The sequence below is a fragment of the Nerophis lumbriciformis genome, linkage group LG18, assembly GCF_033978685.3.
Source record: "Nerophis lumbriciformis linkage group LG18, RoL_Nlum_v2.1, whole genome shotgun sequence".
Lineage (NCBI taxonomy): Eukaryota > Metazoa > Chordata > Actinopteri > Syngnathiformes > Syngnathidae > Nerophis > Nerophis lumbriciformis.
The window spans coordinates 15,114,078-15,140,522 of record NC_084565.2 but is presented as its reverse complement, the minus strand read 5'-3'; the positions used below and the strand labels follow the sequence as shown (position 1 = coordinate 15,140,522).

General features: G+C 42.5%; 2 protein-coding genes across 4 annotated transcripts in view; both read right to left on the bottom strand.

The window, feature by feature from the left end:
- spire2 (spire-type actin nucleation factor 2) overlaps positions 1-4,090 on the bottom strand; it is a 117,078-nt gene extending 112,988 nt beyond the window's left edge. For all 3 annotated transcript variants that reach the window (XM_061977731.2, XM_061977730.2, XM_061977732.2), the window contains exon 1: positions 3,755-4,090. In XM_061977731.2, coding sequence (XP_061833715.2) covers positions 3,755-4,019 — 265 coding nt within the window. In that variant the 5' untranslated portion in view covers positions 4,020-4,090. The remainder of the gene's footprint in view (positions 1-3,754) is intronic.
- A 19,356-nt stretch (positions 4,091-23,446) lies between these two features.
- Positions 23,447-26,445, bottom strand: part of chst6 (carbohydrate sulfotransferase 6) — a 64,777-nt gene continuing 61,778 nt past the window's right edge. The window contains exon 2 of the mRNA XM_061978558.2: positions 23,447-25,854. Coding sequence (XP_061834542.1) covers positions 24,603-25,808 — 1,206 coding nt within the window. The 5' untranslated portion in view covers positions 25,809-25,854 and the 3' untranslated portion in view covers positions 23,447-24,602. The remainder of the gene's footprint in view (positions 25,855-26,445) is intronic.

The window sequence follows — 26,445 nt, the reverse complement described above, 5'->3', positions numbered from 1 at the left end:
TGTTAAAAAAAAACAAAAAAAAAACAACATTATGATTTGTACAATGTCAGAATGTGCTTGTTCTATTTCTAAACAAAGAAAACAATCTGAAGTTGTTATTTTGAAGTTATCGTGCCGTGATTTTTATCAGTCCGGCCCACTTGGGAGTAGTTTTTCTCCACGTGGCCCTCGATCTAAAATGAGTTTGACACCCCTGGTGTAAAGGGACTGTTATTTCATGCTTGAAGGTCTCCATCCATCCATCCATTTTCTACCGCTTGTCCCTTTTGGGTTCGCGGGGGGTGCTAGAGCCTATCTCAGCTGCACCAATTATGTAAAAAAAATACTGCCGTATTTTTCGGATTATAAATCGCAGTTTTTTTCATAATTTGGCCGGGGGTGCGATTTATACTCCGTAGCGATTTATGTGTGAGATTATTAACACATTACCGTAAAATATCAAATAATATTATTTATGTCACTCGGGTAAGAGACCAAGCAAATGGCAGCAATCGTCACTCACACGTCAACCAATAAGAATTCGGCGGGGGAGGGTCATGGTATATACTGTAGATTACAAGCTGGACGTAGTGAAATATGCAGCAGAGAACGGAGATCGAGCAACAGAAAGAAAGGACATACCAGAGGCGACACCGGGGAGGAAGATTTCATCTGATTTAGCGATTAGGAGTGACAGATTGTTTGGTAAACGTATAGCATGTTCTATATCAGACCTGGGCATTCTGCGGCCCGCGGGCCACATCCGGCACTTTGTGCGTCCCTGTCCGGCCCGCGTGAGGCCAATCATAAATTGCAAAACAAATTTTAAAAAGTATCTATGTCGAGTGTGCAATACAACGGTGCTGCTTTTGTTTTGAAAAGCGTTATTTGTATTACTTCCGTGTGGACGTATGCTCGTGTGTGATTGTGAGTGAATGTGAACAGCGGCAATCACAAATTACAAAATAAAGTTTAAAAAACATCTACGTCGTGCGCGCTATACAACTGTGCTGCTTTTATTTTGAAAAGTATTATTTATGGGCGTATGTCCAGGTGTAACCTGTGAGTGAAGGTGCACAGCGACAAGTGATGCCCGGTTATCCCCGAGACGCTAAAAAGAGAAAAGTTGATGACGAATGGCATGTTTTCAACAAGACATGGACTGCCAAGTATTTCTTTACAGAAATTAAAAGGTAAAGCCTTGTGGTACACAGGTTGCTGTGTTTAAAGAATATAATTTGAATCGCCACTACACGACAAAGCACGAGGAAAAATACCAGAGTCTGTCTGATGAAGCGCGCGCAAGGGAGGCTGATGCGTTGATGGTAAAACTGCAAACCCAACAAGGACTTTTTGCCAAATTTCACACCCCCAGAGATGCAGCCATCAGGACAAGTTTCGTCATTTCTCACAAAAGCGCCAGAAAAAGTAAGGCGTTTTCTGACGGAGAGTTTATTAAGGAGTGCTTATTGGACTCTGTTGCGCTGATAATGCCCCCGGAGACTTTGACTGTTTTTCGCTGGCTTTGGATGAGAGCTGCGATGTACGTGACACCGCCCAGCTGCTCATCTTCTTACGTGGGATAACTGCTGACTTTCAAATCACGGAGGAGCTGGCAGCCATGCAGTCAATTAAAGAGACAATCACAGGTAATGACTTGTTCACATAGGTAAATGCGTGTTTGGACATGTTAGGACTGAAATGCGACAAGCTGGCAGGTGTGACAATCCAATCTAATCCACTTTATTTATATAGCACATTTAAACAACAAAATGTTTCCAAAGTGCTGCACAACAATATTAAAAACAATATTCAAATATTATCCTTAGCTCCACCAATGACTGAATAAAAACAAAAAATAATTACATATAAAACCAATATAAAAAACAATATAAAATAAATATGATTAAAAATGATTTTTAACAACAGATGATTGTCCAAATATGACGGGTTGGCTAATGCAGGATAAAGTGACAGAAATGAACCCTGTGCAGAAATGGACATTTTTGCATTGTATTATACATCAGGAAGTGTTGTGTAAGACAGTGTTAAAAATAAAACCATCAAATGCAATCAGCTTTTGTATAAAGTTAAGTTAGGTAAAATTAAATTATTATTATTATTAATTATTATTATTATTATTATTATCATTATTTTTATTTACCTTACGGTATATCAAAACTAATATTGAGCAAAATCTAATTGAAATATTGTCGGTGTGGCCCTCCAGCAGTGCTCGGGTTGCTCATGCGGCCCCCGGTAAAAATGAATTGCCCACCCCTGTTCTATATGTTATAGTTATTTGAATGACTCTTACCGTAATATGTTACGTTAACATACCAGGCATGTTCTCAGTTGGTTATTTATGCCTCATATAACGTACACTTGTTCACTATTCTTTATTTTTTTTAATTGCCTTTCAAATGTCTATTCTTGGTGTTGGGTTTTATCTAATAAATTTCCCCCAAAAATGCGACTTATACTCCAGTGCGACTTATATGTTTTTTTCCTTCTTTATTGTGCATTTTCGGCCGGTGCGACGTATACTCCGGAGCGACTTATAGTCCGAAAAATACGGTAATTTAGAAGGTTGTCAACGGTTTTTTAATGCTCTAACTATGAATATATCCATTCATCCATTTCCTACCGCTTGTCCCTTCCGGGGTCGCGCTGGAGCCTATCTCAGTTGCACTAATTGTGTTAAAAAATAAATAATTTAGAAGGTTGTCAACGTTTTTTGAATGCCCTAACTACGAATATATTTGATTTTGTAATAATAATCCTACTTTTCAGAAATTCCTTTACCACGATTAAGCCTGGGACCAATTAACCGCGATAGACAACGTGCAAATGTAGTGTTTTATCCGATTACTAAACTACCGAATGGATAAATTACTAAAATAATGGATAGCTGCAGTTGTTCATATTGTTGAATTTCTATAATGTTGTTGCCAGGAGGAAACTTGAATGGATGGGTTTGGATTAGGGATGGCCGATAATAATGCGTTAAAATGTAATATCGGAAATTATCGGTATTGGGGGTTTTTTATTATCGGTATCGTTTTTTTTTTTGGTTTTTTTAAATTAAATCAACATAAAAAACACAAGATACACTTACAATTAGTGCACCAACCCAAAAAACCTCCCTCCCCCATTTACACTCATTCACACTCATTCGCACAAAAGGGTTGTTTCTTTCTGTTATTAATATTCTGGTTCCTACATTATATATCAATATATATCAATAGAGTCTGCAAGGGATACAGTCCGTAAGCACACATGATTGTGTGTGCTGCTGGTCCACTTATAATAGTACTAACCTTTAACAGTTAATTTTACTCATTTTCATTAATTACTCGTTTCTATGTAACTGTTTTACTTTCTTTTTTATTCAAGAAAATATTTTTAATTTATCTTATTTTATTTTATTAATTTTTTTAAAAAAGGACCTTATCTTCACCATACCTGGTTGTCCAAATTAGGCATAATAATGTGTTAATTCCACGACTGCATATATCGGTTGATATCGGTATCGGTAATTAAAGAGTTGGACAATATCGGAATATCGGATATCGGCAAAAAGCCATTATCGGACATCCCTAGTTTATCAATCAATCAATCAATCAATCTTTATTTATATAGCCCTAAATCACAAGTGTCTCAAAGGGCTGCACAAGCCACAACGACATCCTCGGTACAAAGCCCACAGGTCTAGTTTAGATTGATTTCAGTGTTATTGAAGTGGTCCAACATGGCAGCGAGCGGACAGTCCTACCTTGCAGTGTTGTGTTGGGGACTAAAGACACGCTCCCGTCCCTGTGGACGAGGATGGCGGACAGCTCGTGAACCTGAGTGGCGATGGGCGGGTGCGTGTCGGCGAGGTGGCGACAGCACTGGAAGCTCAGCGCCCACGCCTGCTCCTCGTTGATGGGCTGCTCGTAGGACCTGAGCACCTCCTCCAGGGACACATCCCGGGGATCCACCACGTCTCCCAGCCGGGACTGTACGTCCTCGTTGCGGCTGTCGGCGGAACGAGCCATGGCTTCCGAGGCGCGGAGCCCATTTCTTAGTCCGCCAGCACCGGGGCCATTTCCGCTTTCCTGCCCATTAAAGTGTCGCAGATGCACCTTGATGCCGCAGCGCTCATCAAGCTTGCTGCACGAACCTTTACTTCCGTTTGGTAACCTTCAAAGTAAAACATTTTTTATGGCAAATACTATTTTTTTATTGTACTAATACCTTCACTAGATTATGTGCGTGTGCGTTATAACATTTTAAGCATTTCGACGAAGTTCAAACTTCTAGATCTGGAAGTAAAACGTTATATAAGGTGCATTCACGTGACGTCACGTTCGGTTGGTGTAACGCAGTGTTTCTCAAAGTGTGGGGCGCGCCCCACTGGTGGGGAATAGAGACATGACAGGTGGGGCGCGAGGAACGGGAGGAAATTTCACTTTAAATTTTTTTTTTTTAATTATTATATTCTTAGATTATTTTTTTACTATGCTTTCATTTTCTATACACACTGTAAATCACTTTGTGATTCTGTCTGTGAAATCCGCTATATAAATAAATGGAAATTACCGGTACTTATTTTTACCGTAGGCTTTATATTTCTCGGTACGAGCGAAAGTTTGACAGACATAGCAACAGTAACTAATGGGGGCGGGGCTAAGCGGAACAAACTTTCGCGCGGATGGGTAGCAGGCTAATGTGTGGATCACAATTACACAAATATATACATTTGTGACTCGCACCTCAAATGTCGTCGAACCAGAGCAAGCGCCTGCAGAGAAACAAAAATCTGACGGGCACACAGTGTGTCATTCACCGGGAAGCACTCGCGTCAAGGCAGCTCAGCCCCGAACTCAATGAGGTTTTAACAGATGTTGTGAGCGCGGTAAATTTGATCAAAACACGACCACTGAAAGCGCGACTGTTCTCTGCACTGTGTGAGGAAATGGGAGCTGATCATACAGCCGTGCTGTTTCACAGTGAAGCAAGGTGGCTCTCCTGGGGGAAAGTGCTGTCACTTGCCCTGTCTTGCCAAATGCATAGCTCCTCCTTTTTTTTTTTGCAAAGATTGCAAAGTGGCACTTTTATTGTATTTATTATTGAACTTGATGCAAGTTATTTGATTTATTATTGAACTTGATGCAAGTTATAACACTTTTTTTGATTTATTATTGAACTTGATGCAAGTTATAACATCCATCCATCCATCCATTTTCTACCGCTTATTCCCTTTGGGGTCGCGGGGGGCCCTGGAGCCTATCTCAGCTACAATCGGGCGGAAGGCGTGGTACACCCTGGACAAGTCGCCACAAGTTATAACACTTTTGTTTTATTTATTATTGAACTTGATGCAAGTTATAACACTTTTTTTGATTTATTATTGAACTTGATGCAAGTTATAACACTTTTGTTTTATTTATTATTGAACTTGATGCAAGTTATAACACTTTTTTTGACTTATTATTGAACTTGATGCAAGTTATTTGATGTATTATTGAACTTGATGCAAGTTATAACATTTTTATGTGATTTATTATTGAACTTGATGCAAGTTATAACACTTTTGTTTTATTTATTATTGAACTTGATGCAAGTTATTACACTTTTTTTGATTTATTATTGAATTTGATGCAAGTTATTTGATTTATTATTGAACTTGATGCAAGTTATAACACTTTTTGATTTATTATTGAACTTGATGCAAGTTATAACACTTTTTGATTTATTATTGAACTTGATGCAAGTTATAACACTTTTTTTGATTTATTATTGAACTTGATGCAAGTTATAACACTTTTATTTGATTTATTATTGAACTTGATGCAAGTTATAACACTTTTCTTGATTTATTATTGAACGTGATGCAAGTTATAACACTTTTTTGTATTTATTATTGAACTTGATGCAAGTTATAACAGTTTTTTTGATTTATTATTGAACGTGATGCAAGTTATAACACTTTTTTTTTTTTTATTATTGAACTTGATGCAAGTTATAATACTTTTGTTTTATTTATTATTGAACTTGATGGAAGTTATTTTATTTATTATTGAACTTGATGCAAGTTATACCACAGCTGCACAGTTATTTTATTTATTATTGAACTTGATGCAAGTTATACCACAGCTGCACAGTTATTTTATTTATTATTGAACTTAATGTTATTTTATGTTATTGAGTTCGAATGTATACAACTTGATGTTCAATAAATTTTAAAATGTTAAAGCTTGGCATTAGCGCTCTGTTGGGGCGATGGGGGCAGGTGGGGCTTGAAAACTCCCCCTTGTCCAAAGTGGGGGATGACAAAAAAAGTTTGAGAACCACTGGTGTAACGTTTGTGGGTGAACATCATCTCTTTGGCAGCTTAGTCACAGATGACCAATGTAATTTACGCTCTTGTGTCAGACACTTATTTCGATTTGATGTTTAATTTTTTATTTAATTTATATTTAATTTTGTAATGGTACTTTAATTATTATTAATATTATATATATTTTTTTATTTAAATAGTTTTGTCATCCTATTTTAGTCAATTATTAGTAATATATTTTCAGTTTTAATGAGTGTTGTAGTTATACAATGCACATATTTAATTATAATTTTCACATTTTAACTTGATGTTTTGTTGATAAAGTATAAACCCCGTTTCCATATGAGTTGGGAAATTGTGTTAGATGTAAATATAAACGGAATACAATGATTTGCAAATAATTTTCAACCCATATTCAGTTGAATGCACTACAAAGACAACATATTTGATGTTCAAACTCATAAACTTTATTTTTTTTTGCAAATAATAATTAACTTAGAATTTCATGGCTGCAACACGTGCCAAAGTAGTTGGGAAAGGGCATGTTCACCACTGTGTTACATGGTCTTTCCTTTTAACAACACTCTGTAAACGTTTGGGAACTGAGGAGACACATTTTTTAAGCTTCTCAGGTGGAATTCTTTCCCATTCTTGCTTGATGTACAGCTTAAGTTGTTCAACAGTCCGTTGTGCTATTTTAGGCTTCATAATGCGTCACACATTTTCAATGGGAGACAGGTCTGGACTACAGGCAGGCCAGTCTAGTACCCACACTCTTTTACTATGAAGCCACGTTGATGTAACACGTGGCTTGGCATTGTCTTGCTGAAATAAGCAGGGGCGTCCATGGTAACGTTGCTTGGATGGCAACATATGTTGCTCCAAAACCTGTATGTACATTTCAGCATTAATGGCGCCTTCACAGATGTGTAAGTTACCCATGTCTTGGGCACTAATACACCCCCATACCATCACACATGCTGGCTTTTACACGTTGCTCCTATAACAATCCGGATGGTTCTTTTCCATCTTTGGTCCAGAGGACACGACGTCCACAGTTTCCAAAAACAATTTGAAATGTGGACTCGTCAGACCACAGAACACTTTTCCACTTTGTGTCAGTTCATCTTAGATGAGCTCGGGCCCAGCGAAGCCGACGGCGTTTCTGGGTGTTGTTGATAAACGGTTTTCGCCTTGCATAGGAGAGTTTTAACTTGCACTTACAGATGTAGCGACCGACTGTAGTTACTGACAGTGGGTTTCTGAAGTGTTCCTGAGCCCATGTGGTGATATCCTTTACACACTGATGTGGCTTGTTGATGCAGTACAGCCTGAGGGATCGAAGGTCACGGGCTTAGCTGCTTACGTGCAGTGATTTCTCCAGATTCTCTGAACCTTTTGATGATATTAGGGGCCGTAGATGGTGAAATCCCTAAATTCCTTGCAATAGCTGGTTGAGAAAGGTTTTTCTTAAACTGTTCAACAATTTGCTCACGCATTTGTTGACAAAGTGGTGACCCTCGCCCATAGGTGGATTAATGAACGGGCCTACCGGGCCCAGGCCCAGGGGGCCAGAGGCCCCAAGGGGCCAGGCCAACTTGGCCCCGCGGCCGCGACGCATGCAAAACTACTTTTGCAAAAATAATAATCTTAGGCCCCAAGGGGCCAGGCCAACTTGGCCCCGCGGCCATGATCCATAGAGGGTCAGAGGCCCCAAGGGGCCAGGTCAACTTGGCCCCGCGGCCGCGACCCACAGAGGGCCAGAGGCCCCAAGGGGCCAGGCCAACATGGCCCCGCGGCCATGATCCATAGACGGTCAGAGGCCCCAAGGGGCCAGGTCAACTTGGCCCCGCGGCCACGACCCACAGAGGGTCATAGGCCCCAAAGGGCCAGGCCAACTTGGCCCCGCGGCTGCGACCCACAGAAGGCCAGAGGCCCCAAGGGGCCAGGTCAACTTGGCCCCGCGGCCACGATCCATAGAGGGTAAGAGGCCCCAACGGGCCAGGTCAACTTGGCCCCGCGGCCGCGACCCACAGAGGGCCTGAGGCCCCAAGGGGTCAGGCCAACTTGGCCCCGCGGCCACGATCCATAGAGGGCCAGAGGCCCCGAGGGGTCATGCCAACTTGGCCCCGATCCATAGAGGGTCAGAGGCCCCAAGGGGCCAGGCCAACTTGGCCCCGCGGCCACGATCCACATAGGGCCAGAGGCTCTCAATCATTATTATCAAAGCTAATTCTCAAATTGGATCATACAACCTCACTCACATATTCTTTATCAATTATTAAAGGTTGTTTCTGAATTTTGATCACAGAACTTAATGCAAATATTCTTGATTGATTGGCAAAGCTCATTCTCAAATTTTGATTACACAACCTTACTCTGACAAATTATCATTATCAAAAAGCTCTATCTCGAATTTGGATCACAGAATCTCACTCAAGTATTCTTAGCTGTGCCCCTCCCCCATCGAGTCTTTCATAAACCGGTCTGTTCTTTTAGAATCTCCTCATTTGGTACTTTGAACTCGTGAGTGACTGCTCAAAATTTGGTTTCCTTTCCCTCAGTTCAGACTCAGAGATAATTTGAAATCATTCCACAAGAAGTTTAACGCGCACACACACACACACACTTGAGTTGAGCATTACTTGGAAATTCTTATATTTTCCATTTTGCTGTTATTATCAGCATCTTCCCATTTTGTCCTTTTCTTTCAAAAAAGTTTACAGTCTGACATTTGTCACTGCTGTCAGTTAATAACTTTTTGGTCTTTGACCCATTTTGTCATTTTCTCGATTCGATCGTCACTGACCACTCTCTCCTGTCTGGCAGACATCGTTGCTGCCATCATAGCCAGCAAGCTGCCTGCAGATAGCAACATTTTGGTGTCCTTTGTGAAAATATTTAGAAAGTACACAAAAGTACACAAAGTTGTACAACTATTATCTTTATGATCTTTTTTTTTTTTTGTTTGTTTCTCTGTTACTGTGTGTGGCCAATTAAGCGACTTTTGGCCATACCTGGCTGGTGACATTTAGCGACTTTCTGGTTGTTGTTAAAATTAATAATAGCAACAGTTCTCTTCATCTTAATGCAATTTATTGTGTCTGTCTCTCCACATTTTGCCATTAGGTACTTTGAGCTCTTGTTGGTCAGTCACTCTAAGGTACATTGTTGCTGCCATCATAGCTAGCAAGCTGCCTGCAGATAGCGACATTTTGGTGTCCTTTGAGAAATATTAAGAAAGAAGACAAAAGTACAAGACATTGTACGATTACTATCTTTTTTTAAATTATTTGTTTCACTGTCAGTGTGATTGAGCGACTTTACCGCTAGATTTAGCGTCTTTTGGCCATACCTGGCTAGCGACTGAAAACATCATTTAGCGACTTTTTGGTTGTGAAGATAAGTGGTAAAAGCAGATCTGCCTGTTGGTCTTCCCACATTTTGCCATTTGGTACTTTGCACTCTTGTTGGTCACTCCAAGGCATTTGTCCCTGCCTTCAGCTAGTCACTTGGCTCTTTTGGAATTTATTTCACTGTAATTGGCTCTCTCTTTCTCCTCAGTACAAATCAGTCTGTTCCCTTGCCATTCATCACTGACCACTCCGCTCTCCTGTCTGTCAGACATTGTTGCTGCATGCAGATAGCTTGGGGTCCTTAGTGAAAATATCAGAAGAGAAAAGTACACAATAATCTTAATCATCTTTTTTTATTCACTGTCAGTCCTTCAGTGAGTCCCAGTGTGTTGGCGATTAAGCAACGTTGGCATTCGATTTAGAGACTTTTGGCCATACATGACTGGCGACTCAAAACGTCATCTAGTGACTTTCGCTGTCTGAGTTTAGCATTGATTGGAAATCTGTTATCAGTTCTTATAGAAATCAGCTGATTTCTGCTTTTGACTGTTAATGCTAGATTGCTAGTTTTGAAAATTGCATCACTCACACACACACACACACACACACACACACACACACACACACACACACACACACACACACACACACACACACACACACACACACACACACATAGTTGGTTAAGCTGTTGTGATAGGCAAAGAGCCAATGTGCACAGAAAGAAGGGAAATATGGATCATAAACGTCTAAGTGGAGGAGCTAGAAAAAAAATTCAGCAAGAAAAGAAAAAAAAGGAATCAGTTTTACTTGAGAGTGTTCCAAATATCTCCAGCTTCTTCAGTACAAAGACATCTGCTGAAAGCAATTCTATAAATGCTACTGCAAATTCAGCTAAGGTTAGCAATGCACCTGAGCTAGCATGTAGCTCCCAAGATCCTGAGACCACTACAAGTGTACGCACTGAACCAAATGCTTCGGATGCTAATGATTCAACCAACTCAGCAGTAGCCAGTTGCTCGGATGAATGTGAGGTCACTGCACCTCTGGACAGCATAGAAAATGAGTTGAATCTTTCTTCAACACCATCTACAGTGACAACTCTACCTAGTGATCCCGCTAAATGGGCTGATACCCTCACTGAGTCAATGAAGGAAGTTCTTATTCAAAGAGGTGCAAAATCATTTCACAACCGTCACAGCCATTATCCAGCTTCTGTGAGGAACAGTGGGCTAGGAGGCAAAACCCGATGCCTAAACAATGAACATTTTACTTCACACCTGCCCAATGGACAACGAGTACAAAGAGAGTGGATGATGTACTCTCCCTCTACTGGTAATGTTTACTGCTTTGCATGCAAACTGTTTTCCCCAAAAACGCATTCTTTTGTGACAGGCTATTGTGATTGGAAACACTCAGAAAGATTTGGTGAACATGAGCGAAGTGCTGAGCACATAACCTGCATGCAAGCAGTCTTGAACCGCGCCACAGGTGCCACAGTTGATGCAGACCTGTTCAAACAGTTTCAGGCAGAGAGCAGCTATTGGAGGCAGGTGTTACAAAGAGTTGTTGCAGTCATTAAATTCCTTGCAGAAAGGGGCCTTGCATTTAGGGGTAAAAATGAATCGTTAGGGTCTCCTCTCAATGGGAACTACCTTGGTATTCTGGAGGTCCTGGCTGAATTTGATCCCTTTCTAAAGGATCACATCAGAAAGTTTGGGCAGATGGGTCGAGGTAATACCTCATATCTGTCCTCCACCATTTGTGAGGAATTCATTGAATTGATGGGTGCAAAAACCAAACAGGCTATAGCAGATGAACGGCAAGCAAGCAAATACTACTCTATCATTGTGGATTCAACCCCAGATTTATCTCATGTGGACCAATTGACATTCATATTCCGTTTTGTTAGCAAAGAGGGCAGTGTTGTTGAACGCTTTGTGGGTTTTGAGCCCATTACTAGCCATACAGGTGAAAGTTTGGCTAACTGTGTCATGTCTGTGTTGGAAAATCTAGGGTTAGAGCTGTCAAATTGCAGGGGGCAGGCTTATGATAATGCCAGCAACATGTCAGGGAGGTATAATGGGTTGCAGGCTCACTTAAAGAAAAGCAACCCATTAATACACTATATTCCATGTGTAGCTCACTCTTTGAATTTGGTGGGAGTCAACAGCATTGACAGATGTGGAAATGAAGTCTCTAAGTATTTTGACTTGATTCAATCTATTTACAACTTCACAACTGCATCCACACACCGATGGGACAGGGTATTTGGCAATTCCAACATAGATCTCACACTTAAAGCTTTATCCAACACGCGTTGGAGTTGCCGTGCAGAATCTACCAAAGCACTGTGGCAGAACTACAGTAAAATAAGAGCAGCACTACAGGGTATTTCCACTGATGACACAGAGAAACGAGACACACAAACTGAAGCTGACAGTCTAGTGCGGAAGCTGGATTCACTTGAGATGGCCTTCATGGCAGGCTTTTGGGACACTGTTCTGTCCAGATTTCAGGCCACAAGTCTGCAACTTCAAAAAGCAGACATGGACCTTGGTACAGCAGTTAGATTGCTGGAATCTCTGCGCACCTTTGTTCTCTCCCAAAGAGATCTATTTGATCATTTTGAGCAGAAAGCCTTAAACATGTTGGGTGGCACCCCATCTTACAGGGCTGAACGGACGAAGAAACGTAAAAAGTTTGCTGATGAATCAGCATCCCCAGATGTTGTGCTTGAGGGAAGGCACCTGTTTCAAATAGAGACATTTATTGCCTCTATTGATCAACTGAGTTCAAGCCTTAATCACCGTCTGGAGGCCTACAAACATCTGAACAATTTGTTCAGTGTCCTTTTCTCTTTGGATACAGAGTCCAATGCTTCAGTCCTTCACAAGGCCAAGATTCTCACTGAATCATACTCATCTGACCTCAATGAAAGTCTTGGACAGGAGCTTATACAGTTCAAATCATTTATACAGCTCAACAACACTGATGAGGAGAGGACCCCTTCAGGACTGCTCAAAATAATAATACATTTTGGACTACAGCCTACGTTTCCTAATACATACATTGCACTACAGATTTTTCTCACTCTACCGGTCAGTAACTGTGAGGGAGAACGCTCATTCTCTCTTTTGTCAAGAGTCAAAAATGAGCTGCGCACAAGAATGACTCAGAAAAGATTAAATGCGTTATCTCTAATGGCAATTGAGAGTGAGCTGACAAGAGAGTTGGACTTCAATGATGTGGTGGATGATTTTGCGAAATTGAAAGCACGAAAGAAACCCCTTGCTTAAAGGTGTACTGTGTAAGATTTTTAGGTTGTTATTTCCAGAATTCACCCATTCACTAATGTTAGGCTACCTGTTTTCATGAATACTTACCACCACCATAAAATTCTAAGTATCCATTATGACTGGGAGAATTGCACTTTCGCCATTTCTGGGAACTGTCTGTCACCTGGATTCTGAAGATAGGATTGACTTTAGGCAGAAGCTTGGTGCTTTCTCTGGCAAACTGAACCTCAAGCTTCATTCTCTGCAGCTTTGCATTCTTGTTCAGACTTTCATCGACAAGGAACTTTTCAACTTCCCCACTATCGTGAAGGGGCCACCAAAAGATTTCAGTGTGTCCAGCATGTCTAGTCTCTTCTTCTCCTGTCTTTGAGCCATCTCTTGTTCCTCGTCAGCCCAACTCTCGAATTTTGCCTTCATGAGTTTACTCCAGTTGAGTTCAACCTCTCTTTTTGCTTGTGCTGCTGCCTTGAAACCTCTGAAGGTCCTGGCTCTTCTGTAAAATTATTGACCTATTGACTGCGTTCAGTGTGCCCAACTTCTTCAGTCTGTAGTCCACCTTGCCACATTGTCTCTCCATCCCAATGTTGTGCACAGGGGTGCCATCAATGTTACTAGCCTGTTCACTGACAGGGTCCATTGGGAAGGTCTCCTCATCCATCCCATAGTCCATCCTCTGCCTGGCCAGGACAGTCTTCAGATGGGGCAGCATGAGATCTGTCAGCTGCTTCACTTCATCCAAGTATTCGGCAGCCACGTCTGACACTGAGTTCAGGACATGTCCAGTGCCTGTCCAGCCACTATAGCATTCTTGCTGTCTACATCCAGATCCACCATGAAACTCTGTAGCACTTGCTCCATCTTCATATCGGCCTCCGCCAACCGCATCACTTTATTCATGGCACTGCTGAAGCCCAGTGTAGTGTGGGTGCCACAAAAGATCTGCCCTGCTGGTTTTTCCAAGTTGTTCATCTCTGCCAACAGCTTTGAAAAGCCTTTGTTGTGCTCTGTGCTGTCAGTCATATGTGCATCTACAAGTTTATAAACATCCTCCACATTGACTCCTCTGACCGACGCCAGTATTTCGAACCCCATATCCACTTGCATTTCTATGTCCTCAGTGGTCTCTCGGTGAATGGGTAAGACAGGCAGAGGAAATGGGCTATCTTGACCTGCATGCAGCCCTTGTACCATGAACTGGCCTACACCTTTCTTTGTGGTGCTCTCCGATGCATGTGTTATCATTTTACCTTTCTCCTTCTCCTCCTCAAGCTTTCCCACAAAATAGATACAGACTTTGAGCCTCAATTTGCTACACAGCTGCCGTTATGCCAAAGTGTTTTTCTAAGATATTATTTTATTTTTAATGATAGAAGGGAGGAAAAGGGGGCAAAAATCATGTCCAATTTAGTTTTTTGGGTGGGGTGGGGGGTTTATTTCATGATAGGTACCAACTTCCAATACATAATATCTCTCAAATGACCCAATGCACCATCACTGAAGTGGGCGTAATCATTTTCCAAAATTTTTATTTTTAGGCCATTTATCCCCTCCCCCTACCTGTGTCTGTGTGAAACCTGTGCTTGTCTGTGTGGTATACCTAATAGTGTGTGTGCAGTATGTGCACTCTTCTGTACAGTACAGTGTGCATGTATGTTCACAGTATACAGTATTTCTTGCATAGTGCGTGTGCGCGTGCACGCGCGGGGTTGAGGGGCCAAGACCATGTCAGGCCCAGGGGGCCAAAATTTCTTAATCCGCCCCTGCCCTCGCCCCATCCTTGTTTGTGAATGACTGAGAATTTCATGGAATCTAGTTGTATACCCAATCATGGCACCCACCTGTTCCCAATTTGCCTGTTCACCTGTGAGATGTTCCAAATAAGTGTTTGATGAGCATTCCTCAACTTTATCAGTATTTATTGCCACCTTTCCCAACTTCTTTGTCACGTGTTGCTGGCATCAAATTCTAAAGTTAATGATTATTTGCAAAAAAAAAAAAGTTTATGAGTTTGAACATCAAATATGTTGTCTTTGTAGCATATTCAACTGAATATGGGTTGAAAATGATTTGCAAATCATTGTATTCCGTTAATATTTACATCTAACACAATTTCCCAACTCATATGGAAACGGGGTTTGTACATTCATGTTTATGACAACGCCTAGCATGGCTGTACAAGCCAATTCTTGAGTGACAGTCCCTGTTGCACTTAGTGCAAACATGTGTAGAGACTAGAGATGCGCGGTTTGCGGACACAATCGCGGAGTCCGCGGATAACCCGCGGGTCGGGCGTGTGACATGACGAAAAAAATAGATTGTAAATAGATTCGGGCGGTTGATCCAATTCGGAAATATATATACATAGTTAAATGTTGTTACCCACATACGAAAAACGTATAGATTTTATCGGTCCTTTAGGTGGAGCTGATGGTGCATCAACGAAAAATAAAAGGATTGACTTCACAGAATGGGAGGAAGATACACCTGTGCTTGTTGATGAAGTAGAGGATTATTCCTCTACAAACTTCCATCTCGACGTATCAGCAGAGGAAAATCTACTTTCCTTTTGGGGGAAACAAGGACAATCATTCCCACGACTACAACACCTTGCCAAGAGAATCCTATGCGTCCCAGCAACAAATGGCGCAAGTGAGCGCTCCTTCAGCGCAGCAGGGCGCATTTTAGAGGCCAGGCGCTCTCGCATGAATCCTGGCACTGTAGATGCCGTTTTATTCCTGCATATGCTAACAAAAAAAAAAAAAGTAGACATACGGTTGGATATGTTAAACGAATTAGTCTACGTTACCTAGGCTATACCAAATAAGCCCATGTCTAACCTATATTGAGTTCGGTCAGCTGAATAATTTTGATGGTTACGTGTTGTTTGGGCGCACTACAATGCAAAGGAATTAAGGCAATTGCGTTGTTTATTGTGGTTTTTTTCTATTCGAGATATACTACTGTGTGTTAATTATTTGGCCTCGCTTTCAAGTGAAGCGCATCTCCGATTGGCTACAATGTAAGGCTATTTAGCCTGCTTTGTTTGTCGCGATCGTCTATTTTCATTATAATTCAAGTTTGATGATAAAGTGCAGTCTGATGGGTTTGATTTCCTCCCTACAGCTTTTTGCCTTTGCCAATAAGTTGCAGGTAATTTATTATTATTATTTATTTAATTTATTTTTGTTTAAATAGGGATGACATACATATGTTATTGTATAATTTAAGTTTGTGCGCGTGATTGACAGCCTAAGGCTTATGAGGCACATTTTTTATTTATTTTTTTATTTCAACTTAAAAACGTATGAGCCTATATGCCTATGCCTACAACATAGGCTATGTGTTTATCTTTATTTTCCTGCCTGTCGTTGACAATGGAGATTGTCTGATATTTTGTCATGGCTGCAGATCAATCAATAAAGTTTCATCTTTGTCGTGAAATTGTTCACTGTTTCACTGTGCACCCTGCCCTCGTTCCTATTTGAGCATTATAACGTTAACAAGTTAATATTCATTGAAATAAATTCAGAATTTTTTTTTTACCTAACGAAAATATAGGCCTAGTCTTTCTAAAACATTTTTTAACTTCTTAAAAGCATCGTTCTGCTTGCTGCAACTGCGCACACAAAGTGTGACGAACGCACTCCTGATCTGAGGGCATTGGCAACAATAGTCAACACTTTCTTAATGGAAATGACAATAATACTATAATAATGATAAATAATATTATCACGCAATATCTCTTAGCCACTAATGCGTGGCCAAGAGATATTAATGCGTGGCACGCATTGAATGTCTCTGCCACATTGGATCAGTCTCCTTTCTTTAACAGGCAAAAGCTTTATAACCTCACTAATGCCTTGCATCGTCTATATTAGATATATAACAACGGGCGGATGGCGGGCGGGTGTGGTTTTGATAAAATGTTGGTTGGGTGGATGGCGGATGGATGACGGCTTTTGTGATGCGGTTGCGGATGAAATAATTGCCTATCCGCGCATCTCTAGTAGAGACCATACTTGCCAACCTTGAGAGCTCCGATTTCGGAAGGTGGGGGGCGGGGGGCGTGGTTGGGGGCGGGACGTGTTGGGGGTGTGGTTAAGAGGGGAGGAGTATATTTAAAGCTAGGATACACCAAGTCAAGTATTTCATGTGTATATATATATATATATATATATATATATATATATATATATATATATATATATATTTATTAGAGATGCGCGGTTTGCGGGCACAACCGCAGAGTCCGCGGATTATCCGCGGATCGGGCGGATGAAATTTAAAAAAATTCGATTTTATCCGTGGGTCGGGTCGGGTCGGGTGGTTGAAATAAAAAAAATTTAGATTTTAAATAGATTTAGGCGGGTGGCAGTTAAACCAATTCGGAAATATATATACATAGTTAAATGTTGTTACCCACATACGAAAAACGAGCAGGCACCTGCAGCATATGCCACAACAGAAGAAAAAAAAAAAAAGAGATGGACACTTTTACAGAGCGGAGAAGGGACGCCTCGCCGGGGTCCGGGACCGAGGCCCCTTCCCCCGAGAGGGCCCCACCGGGAGCCGTAGCTGAGGCGATCCGCGAGAAGGGCCCGACGCACGTCCAGGGTCACCACCGCGCCCACCGCACCGACACCCCGCCTCGTCCGCCTTCGCCGCAGCCGGCGTCACGCGCAGCAGGTAAGCAGCTTACCTGCCCGCCACCCCCGTGGCCGGGGGCTCGTAACAGGGGTCACTCCGCGCGCTCCGCCCGCGCAGCTTACCTGCCCGCCACCCCTGTTGCCGGGGGCGCGTAACAGGGGTCACTCCGCGCGCAGTGCGCTCACGAAAGGGGTGGGGCTCACCCTGGTTGATATAGACAGCAGCTAGGACGGTGGCCATGGAAGTTGGAACCCGCTAAGGAGTGTGTAACAACCCACCTGCCGAATCAACTAGCCCTGAAAATGGATGGCGCTGGAGCGTCGGGCCCATATACCCGGCCGTCGCCAGCAGCGAGACGCACTTGGAGGTGCGCTCAGCGCGGCTCCCATATGATTGCGCACTGGTGTGCGTTTGGATCAGTCTCCTTTCTTTAACAGGCAAAAGCTTTATAACCTCACTAATGCCTTGCATCGTCTATATTAGATATATAACAACGGGCGGGTGCGGGCGGATGCGGTTCTGATCAAATGTTAGATCGGGTGGATTGCGGATGGTTGACGACTTTCTGATGCGGTTGCGGATGAAATAATTGCCTATCCGCGCATCTCTAATATATATATATATATATATACATAGATAAAATAAATACTTGAATTTCAGTGTTCATTTATTTACACATATATACACATACACATAGCACTCATCTACTCATTGTTGAGTTAAGGGTTGAATTGTCCATTCTTGTTCTACTTTTCACTATTTTTCTAACCATGCTGAACGCCCTCACTGATGGTGCATTGCTGTGTGGCACGCAAAAAGTGCTTTCATAAAATGCACTAGATGGCAGTATTGTCCTGTTTAAGAGTGTCACAACATTGCTGTTTACGGCAGACGAACTGCTTTACGGTATACGAAATGCTGTTGTTGTGTGTTGTTACCGCGCTGGGAGGACGTTAATGAAACTGCCTAACAATAAACCCACATAAGAAACCAAGAACTCGCCCTCGATTATTCTACAGTTATAACGTGATTGGGCAGATACACTGTTTATATTGTGTGCCTGAATTTCGGGAGATTTTCGGGAGAAAATTTGTCCCGGGAGGTTTTCGGGAGAGGCGCTGAATTTCGGGAGTCTCCCGGAAAATCCGGGAGGGTTGGCAAGTATGGTAGAGACTTCATCACGCTCCCTGCTGTGCGATGGTATTTGCAGTACGTTTCCTCCTGTCTCTCTTCTCCTCTGCGAGCTGGCCTCTCCTCAAATCAGCCTCTGCAATACCCCGTCTGACCGCTTGACGCCAGACATTTCGGTTCTCCGCCTGTATCTCCCAGCTGTCTAGAGGAATATTACACGCCATTCCAAAAAGAGTTGGTGCTAAGACCCAGCCCTGCTTAACACCACTGTTGATAGAGAAGGAGTCCGAACAAGATCCATCATACAAGACTGTTCCCTTCCTTGGAATGGAAAGAGATCAACATGCTGAGTAGTTTTGGAGGACATCCAATCTTTTGTAGAAGCTTGAATAGGCCCTTCCTGCTGACAAGATCGAAGGCCTTAGTGTCAGAGGTTGACCTTGTTCTCTACTCTTCTCTTGAATCTGTCTGACTGAAAATATCATGTCGGTCGTTGATCTTCCAGCCCTGAAACCACATTGGTATTCGGGATAGATACGATCTGCAAGTATCTGTAGCCTGTTTAGGGTTATGCGTGCATAAACCTTTCCAACGATGTTCAAGAGAGAAAGTCCTCTATAGCTATTGCAGTCACTGCGGTCCCCTTTATTAGGGCCCGCATGGACATAAGGACCTATTGAATTTGTAAGGTTTTATTATTATTCGTTCTTATTCCGCAGCTTTGCGCGGTACTTTGACCCCCTTAACATGCTTCAAAACTCACCAAATTTGACGCACACATAAATAAACTCGAACAAAACTCTTTAGTAAAACAAACAAACCCCAAAACTCAAAATTGCGCTCTCACGCCCCCTACAAAGAAAACTTTCTCTAACTCCCAGTACGAATGTCGTAGAGACATGAAACAAAAACCTCTATGTAGGTCTCACTTAGACTTAAATTTAATACATTTATTTCCTCGGCCAAAAATCTACAGGAAGTTTGCTATTCCCCCTTCAACACTAAATTTTAGTAAAAACAGTCACTTTTGCCTTTTTGAGCTTTAATTCTTATTATTCTTGTGGTTGAACAAGAATAGGAAAATGTTCTTGTTGTACAGGTCTGCTAAACGTTATTCAGTAGTTAGTCCAGGTTAGGGTGAATTTCTTTTTCAAATAAAATGGAAATATTATTTGTTTGAACTTAAAATAAACTACTTTTACTATCCTCCATATACTTACCTTTGAACAGGACCGGTTTTAGGCAGTCAGAAATTTGAAGGGGGCATCATGTGTACTGTACTAATACAGTATTCACTTTGCCCTGTTCATAGAATTTGGTCATTAGCTACAGTGTGGGCGGCAGCCAGTGGTCTTCAACCACCGGGCCACGGCCCAGTACCGGTCCGTGGATCGATTGGTACCGGGCCGCACAAGAAATAATTTTTTTATTTTTATTAAATAAACATAAAAAACACAAGATACACTTACAATTAGTGCACCAACTCAAAAAACCTCCCTCCCCCATTTACACTCATTCACACAAAAGGGTTGTTTCTTTCTGTCATTAATATTTCTGGTTCCTACATTATATATCAATATAGATCAATACAGTCTGCAGGGATACAGTCCGTAAGCACACATGATTGTATTTTTTTATGAAAAATAAAAATAACCCCCCCCCCCCCGGTCCGCAGTTACAAAAAGGTTGGGGACCACTGGCGGCAGGGCCTGATTTACTAAGACCCAAATACCACGCGCTAAACAGCGTGAGCAATTTATAAAATAGTGTGCACTATTAGTGTGATTTACTAACACTGCGTGCACAATTGTAAAATGGTGCGGACCGCCTTATTGAAATGAGGATTTTGCGTTTACTATACAGGGCATGACTACAGAGACACTCTCATTAGGCCCTTTTCCACCAGTTCTGGAAACCTCTGGTTCCCGGATCTGTAGGTTCCTGTAGAAGTGTGTGGTTTGTTTTTCCACCACCATTTCACAGTTCAAGGTAGTTTATCCAAAACCCAAAACCAGTGAAGTTGGCACATAGTGTAAATCGTAAATAAAAACAGAATACAATGATTTGCAAATCCCTTTCAACTTATATTCAATTGAATAGACTGCAAAGACAAGATATTTAATGTTCGAACTCAGAAACGTTTTTTTTTTCTGCAAATAATCATTAACTTAGAATTTAATGGCAGCAACACATTGTAAAAAGGTTGGCACAGGGGCATTTTTACCACTGTGTTACATGGCCTTTCTTTTTAACAACACTCAAACGTCTGGGAACTGGGGAGACCAATTTTTGAAGCTTTTCAGGTGGAATTCTTTCCCATTCTTGCTTGATGTACAGCTTAAGTTGTTCAACAGCCCGGGTTCTTTGTTGTCGTAATTTAGGCTTCATATTACGCCACACATTTTCAATGGGAGACAGGTCTGGACTATATGCAGGCCAGTCTAGTACCTGCACTCTTTTTCTATGAAGCCACGCTGTTGTAACACGTGGCTTGGGATTGTCTTGCTGAAATAAGCAGGGGCGTCCATGAAAAAGATGTTGCTTGGATGGCAACATATGTTGCGCCAAAACGTGTACCGTATTTTCCGCACTATAAGGCGCACCTAAAAACCACAATTTTTCTCAAAAGCTGACAGTGCGCCTAATAACCCGGTGCGCTTTATTACGATTAATTTTCATAAAGTTTCGGTCTCGCAACTTCGGTAAACAGCCGCCATCTTTTTTCCCGGTAGAACAGGAAGCGCTTCTTCTTCTACGCAAGCAACCGCCAATGAAAGCACTCGCCCCCATAGAACAGGAAGCGCTTCACCCGCCCCCATAGAACAGGAAGCGCTTCACCCGCCCCCGGAAGAAGAAGAAAAAACGCGCGGATATCACCGTACGTTTCATTTCCTGTTTACATCTGTAAAGACCACAAAATGGCTCCTACAAAACGATCCGGTTCATAAAAAGACGCAATCTCTCCATCCGCACACGGATTACTACCGTATTTCACAGCAACTGAACCGCACTGTGGAACGGGAGCACGTACGGTGAATATTCGCTCCACAGGGAATGAGAAGTCATCCTTCACTGTGGTTCTAGCTTGCCATGCTAACTTCCACCCATCCAAAAGAGACCTTTCCAGCCGGCGTCATCATAAAAGCTAACTCGAAGGGATGGATGGATGAAGAAAAGATGAGCGAGTGGTTAAGGGAAGTTTACGCGAAGAAGCCGGGTGGCTTTTTTCACACAGCTCCGAAGGCGAACACACCTTCACTAAGACGGGCAGATAGCGCCGGTCGACATACGCCAACATCTGCCAGTGGATCGTAAATGCCTGGGCAGATAGTTTCGGTCACAACTGTGGTCCGACCTTTCCGGAAGGCAGGATTCACAGAACTGCTGCACAACAACAGCGACACTGACTCCGGTGACTTCGACGAGACGGAACCGGCCATTTTGGATCCCGTATTCGCCCAACTTTTCAATTCGGACACCGAAGACGAAGAATTCGAAGGATTTACGAATGAAGAATAACTTCAGAAGGTGAGCGCTATGTTTATTTTGTGTGTTGTGACATTAACGTTCGAGCAACATTATGTTGCTATTGTTCTACACCATTTTGAATTTTACTATGTTTGTGATTGCACATTTGCGTACATTTTGGGACAGAGTTGTTAGAACGCTGGTTTTCAATATATTATTAAAGTTTGACTGAACTATCTGACTGTTTTTTTGACATTCACTTTAGCGCAGCGTTTTTTTGACATTCACTTTAGCGCAGCGTAGGCGCGGCTTTTAGTCCGGGGCGGCTTATTGGTGGACAAAATTATGAAATATGTAATTCATAGAAGGTGCGGCTAATAATCCGGTGCGCCTTATAGTGCGGAAAATACGGTATGTACTTTTCAGCATTAATGGTGCCTTCACAGATGTGTAAGTTACCTATGCCTTGGGCACTAATACACCCCCATACCATCACAGATGCTGGCCTTTCAACTTTGCGCCTATAACAATCGGGATGGTTCTCTTCCCCTTTGTTCCAGAGGACACGACGTCCATAGTTTACCAAAAAAATTTGAAATGTGGACTCGTCGGATGACAGAACATTTTTCCCCTTTGCATCAGTCCATCTTAGATGAGCTCAGTCCAAGCGAAGCAGGCGGCGGTTCTGGGTGTTGTTGATAAATGGCTTTCGCTTTGCATAGTAGAGTTTTAACTTGCACTTACAGATGTAGTGACAAACTGTAGTTACTGACAGTGGTTTTCTGAAGTGTTCCTGAGCCCATGTGGTGATATCCTTTACCCACTGATGTCGCTTTTTGATGCAGTACCGCCTGAGGAATCAAGTCACGGGCATTCCATGTTACATGCAGTGATTTCTCCAGATTCTCTGAACCATTTGATATTACATACCGTAGATTGTGAAATCCCTAAATTCCTTGCAGTAGCTCGTTGAGAAATGTTGTTCTTAAACAATTTGCTCACGCATTTGTTCAGAAAGTGGTGACCCTCACCCCATCCTTGTTTGTGAATGACTGAGCATTTCATGGAAGCTGCTTTTATACCCAATCTTGGCACCCACCTGTTCCCAATTAGCCTGTTCACCTGTGGGATGTTCAAAATAAGTGTCTGATGAGCATTCCTCAACTTTCTCAGTCTTTTTTGCCACTTGTGCCAGCTTTTTTGAAACATGTTGCAGGCATCAAATTCCAAATGAGCTAATATTTGCAAAAAAAAAATGAAGTTATCCAGATCGAACGTTAAGTATTTGGCTTTGCAGTCTATTCAATTGAATATAAGTTGAAAAGGATTTACAAATCAGTGTATTCTGTTTTTATTTACGAATTACACAACGTGCCAACTTCACTGGTTTTGGGTTTTGTAGATTAATGCACACAACTTTCATGTAAATGACAAAGCAGCAGATTAACATACAAATAGAAGAATGTCAGTGTAGAGAAGACCTTTGTGTATTATTCTTATCATCAATAGAAAACAGTCAACTATCATATTTTGTGAGTTTTGGGGAAAAGGGGAAAGTTGTCACATATTACATGAATGGAAATTATTTTATTGCATCTTTTCTAAGGAATATTCTGCATTACAATCATGAGCAATAATAATAATAATAATAATAATAATAATAATAATAATAACCCAACAAAATACAATCAAGTGTGAATTCACAACAAAGTTACTTTGATTCACTTGTTTTCTTGATTGGAAATAAAAGAAACATTTCTACGTCTGAACTTCACACCAAGTTGGAGTACCTGAAGAAAACTAAACAGACAAAAATCATACAGTAGATACTTTGTGATGCAATGCTTTCATTATCAACACTTCAGCTCACCTTCACAAACCTTACTCTCGCTCGTTGGGATAAGAAGTAAGGAAATGGTTTTTAATGCAAAATTGGAATTCTGGGAAAAACCTGAATAGAATAATCTGGAAAGTAGATGTTTTCATGTTGAAATGGTTGTAATAATTTTAAAAGACACAAAGGAATTTTGGGGGTTTGAATAAATCACATACATTTTTAGGGTACTGCAAAAAATGTAAATAGTGGGAAACATTTAAATTTGTAAACTGTAAGAATAGTTGATGTTTTGATGCTGGAATGCTTTAAATGGGCTGAACATTTGTGGAACAGGAATTCTTCGAATGACCTTTGTGCTTGGAAAATGTCAAATTTGAGGTTAATTCTTGGGATTTGCAGGACTGTTTTCATTTAAAGGAAATTACATTACCTTCAGTTTGGGTGCTGGAAAAATGTTGATTTTGAGAATATGTTTGAATATGTTGGAGAATTGTCACATTAAAATGTTGCTATTTAACATTTGTAAGAAGAAGAATATTCATAAAGGTTGATTCCAGATGTCACGCAGTTTTGTCTTTATTGATTTGACCCTCAGTTTTGTCGGGTAACCAGCTGAAGCGGTACGGTTCTCGTGGGACCAGCAGATCCACGTCGAGTCTCTTCTGTTCATTCTCGCTGTTGACCGGGCGATACCCGATCATGGACATGGCGCCCTGACACACTTCCTGCACGCGCTTGACCTTGCTGTGTGTCAGCGTGCTGCGCCAGGCCTGCGACACTTGGGTGGCGTTTCTCGACGTGATCTTGAAGGCTTCTCGGACGGAACCTTTCCCTTTCCCGTGGGTGAGCTGGTGAATCCACTCCCTCAGCTGCGTCGTCATGTCCAGGCCTACAAAGTCGTACATGGCGCTGACCTCCGCCAGGGGGTCTCGGGCCACGTCCTCGTAACGCACCATTTTGTAGCGGCCTTTCAGAAAGGGCGGCGGCTGGCGGTGGGCTTTTTCCAGCATACGCTGGTGACTGCGGCAGATCTCCTGCATGACTTGGAACTGCACGTCGGCCTTTGCGACGTTCTTGTGCTCCAAGACCAGCGCGTTGTCGCCTGCCAAAAACGGGGCCGACTCCTCTCTGGACCGCAGCACGGCCCGAGGATCCCGGACCAGATGGATGACGCGAAGGTCGAGGCTGGGGTCCTGAAAGAGAGGGTAGAGGGACTCCAGTTCAAAGAAGCGCACCTCCTTCAACACCACGTGGCTGTAGGACGCGCAGGCCGCCTGCACATCCTGGAGACTTTTGCCGCCACAAGAACGATAGCACTGAGTCTGATTGCTTAACGCTCCTCGCACGGTCAGCGGGCAGATGGGCGGCGAGCACAGCGCCCGACTGTGACTCCACATGAACAAGGAGAAGTTGTGAAACTGCGGCAGGTAGGCCTCCATCACCGACAGGTCGCACTGGAACAGGCTGCGCGTCAGGTCTCGCACGGCCATCCGCAGCGCACGGGCGCCGGCGTGCCTGAGTTGGGTCCAGACGTGCCAGGCGGGCTCCATGAGGTAGAAGACAGACGGGTGCTGACTGAACACCTGACCCACGAAGGAGGAACCCGACCTCCATGACGACAGCAGCAGCACGTGAACTTTGCCCTCAGTGGGGTCGGAGCGGCAGGGGCCGCTGAGCTGGACGTACCAACCGCAGAACAGGAGCACCGCCGCCCCCTGCAGGATCACCAGAAGAACCACAGTGCTGACTTTCACTCTTAGGGGCATCCTCAAGTTTTGGGAATTGATTCTGATGGACGTAGTCTTCTTTTCTCTGTCAAAGACAATACATGAGAAGTTATTTCTCTCTTCAAAAAGACGCAATTTCCATCTAAACTAAATGTAAAACCCTGAAAAGAAACAATTAACACGACTTCATTGGCTTCAGTTACCATAATCTTTAGATGAATATTAGGAATGATGACGTCACCTAGGGCTGGGCGATATATCGATATATCACGGGTTTGCCTCTGTGCGATATAGAAAATGATTATATCGTGATATTGGAGTATACGTTGTCACACAGTTGCTTTTAGCTGCAGGCATTACACTACAGGCGTTTCTCACTCTTTCTAGTCTCTCCTTCTCACAGGGGCGTAAAACAAGCGCACCTTCTTACATACATCACATACTGTCGCGCGTGTAGCGTCATACACCCTCGCCCAGCAGAGAGGTAGCAGCACGGCTAACGTTAGCTGAGGCAGGTGGTACAAGCGGAGCGGTGCGAGTGACAATACAAGAGAAGGTGCGACTGATCACAAATGGAGGAAGAACAATTAATGCCCCAAAAAAAACAGCACGGGGTCCATCATCTGGCGGTAGTTTGGCTTCAAGCGGGAAGATATTCAGCAGACAACAGTAATAT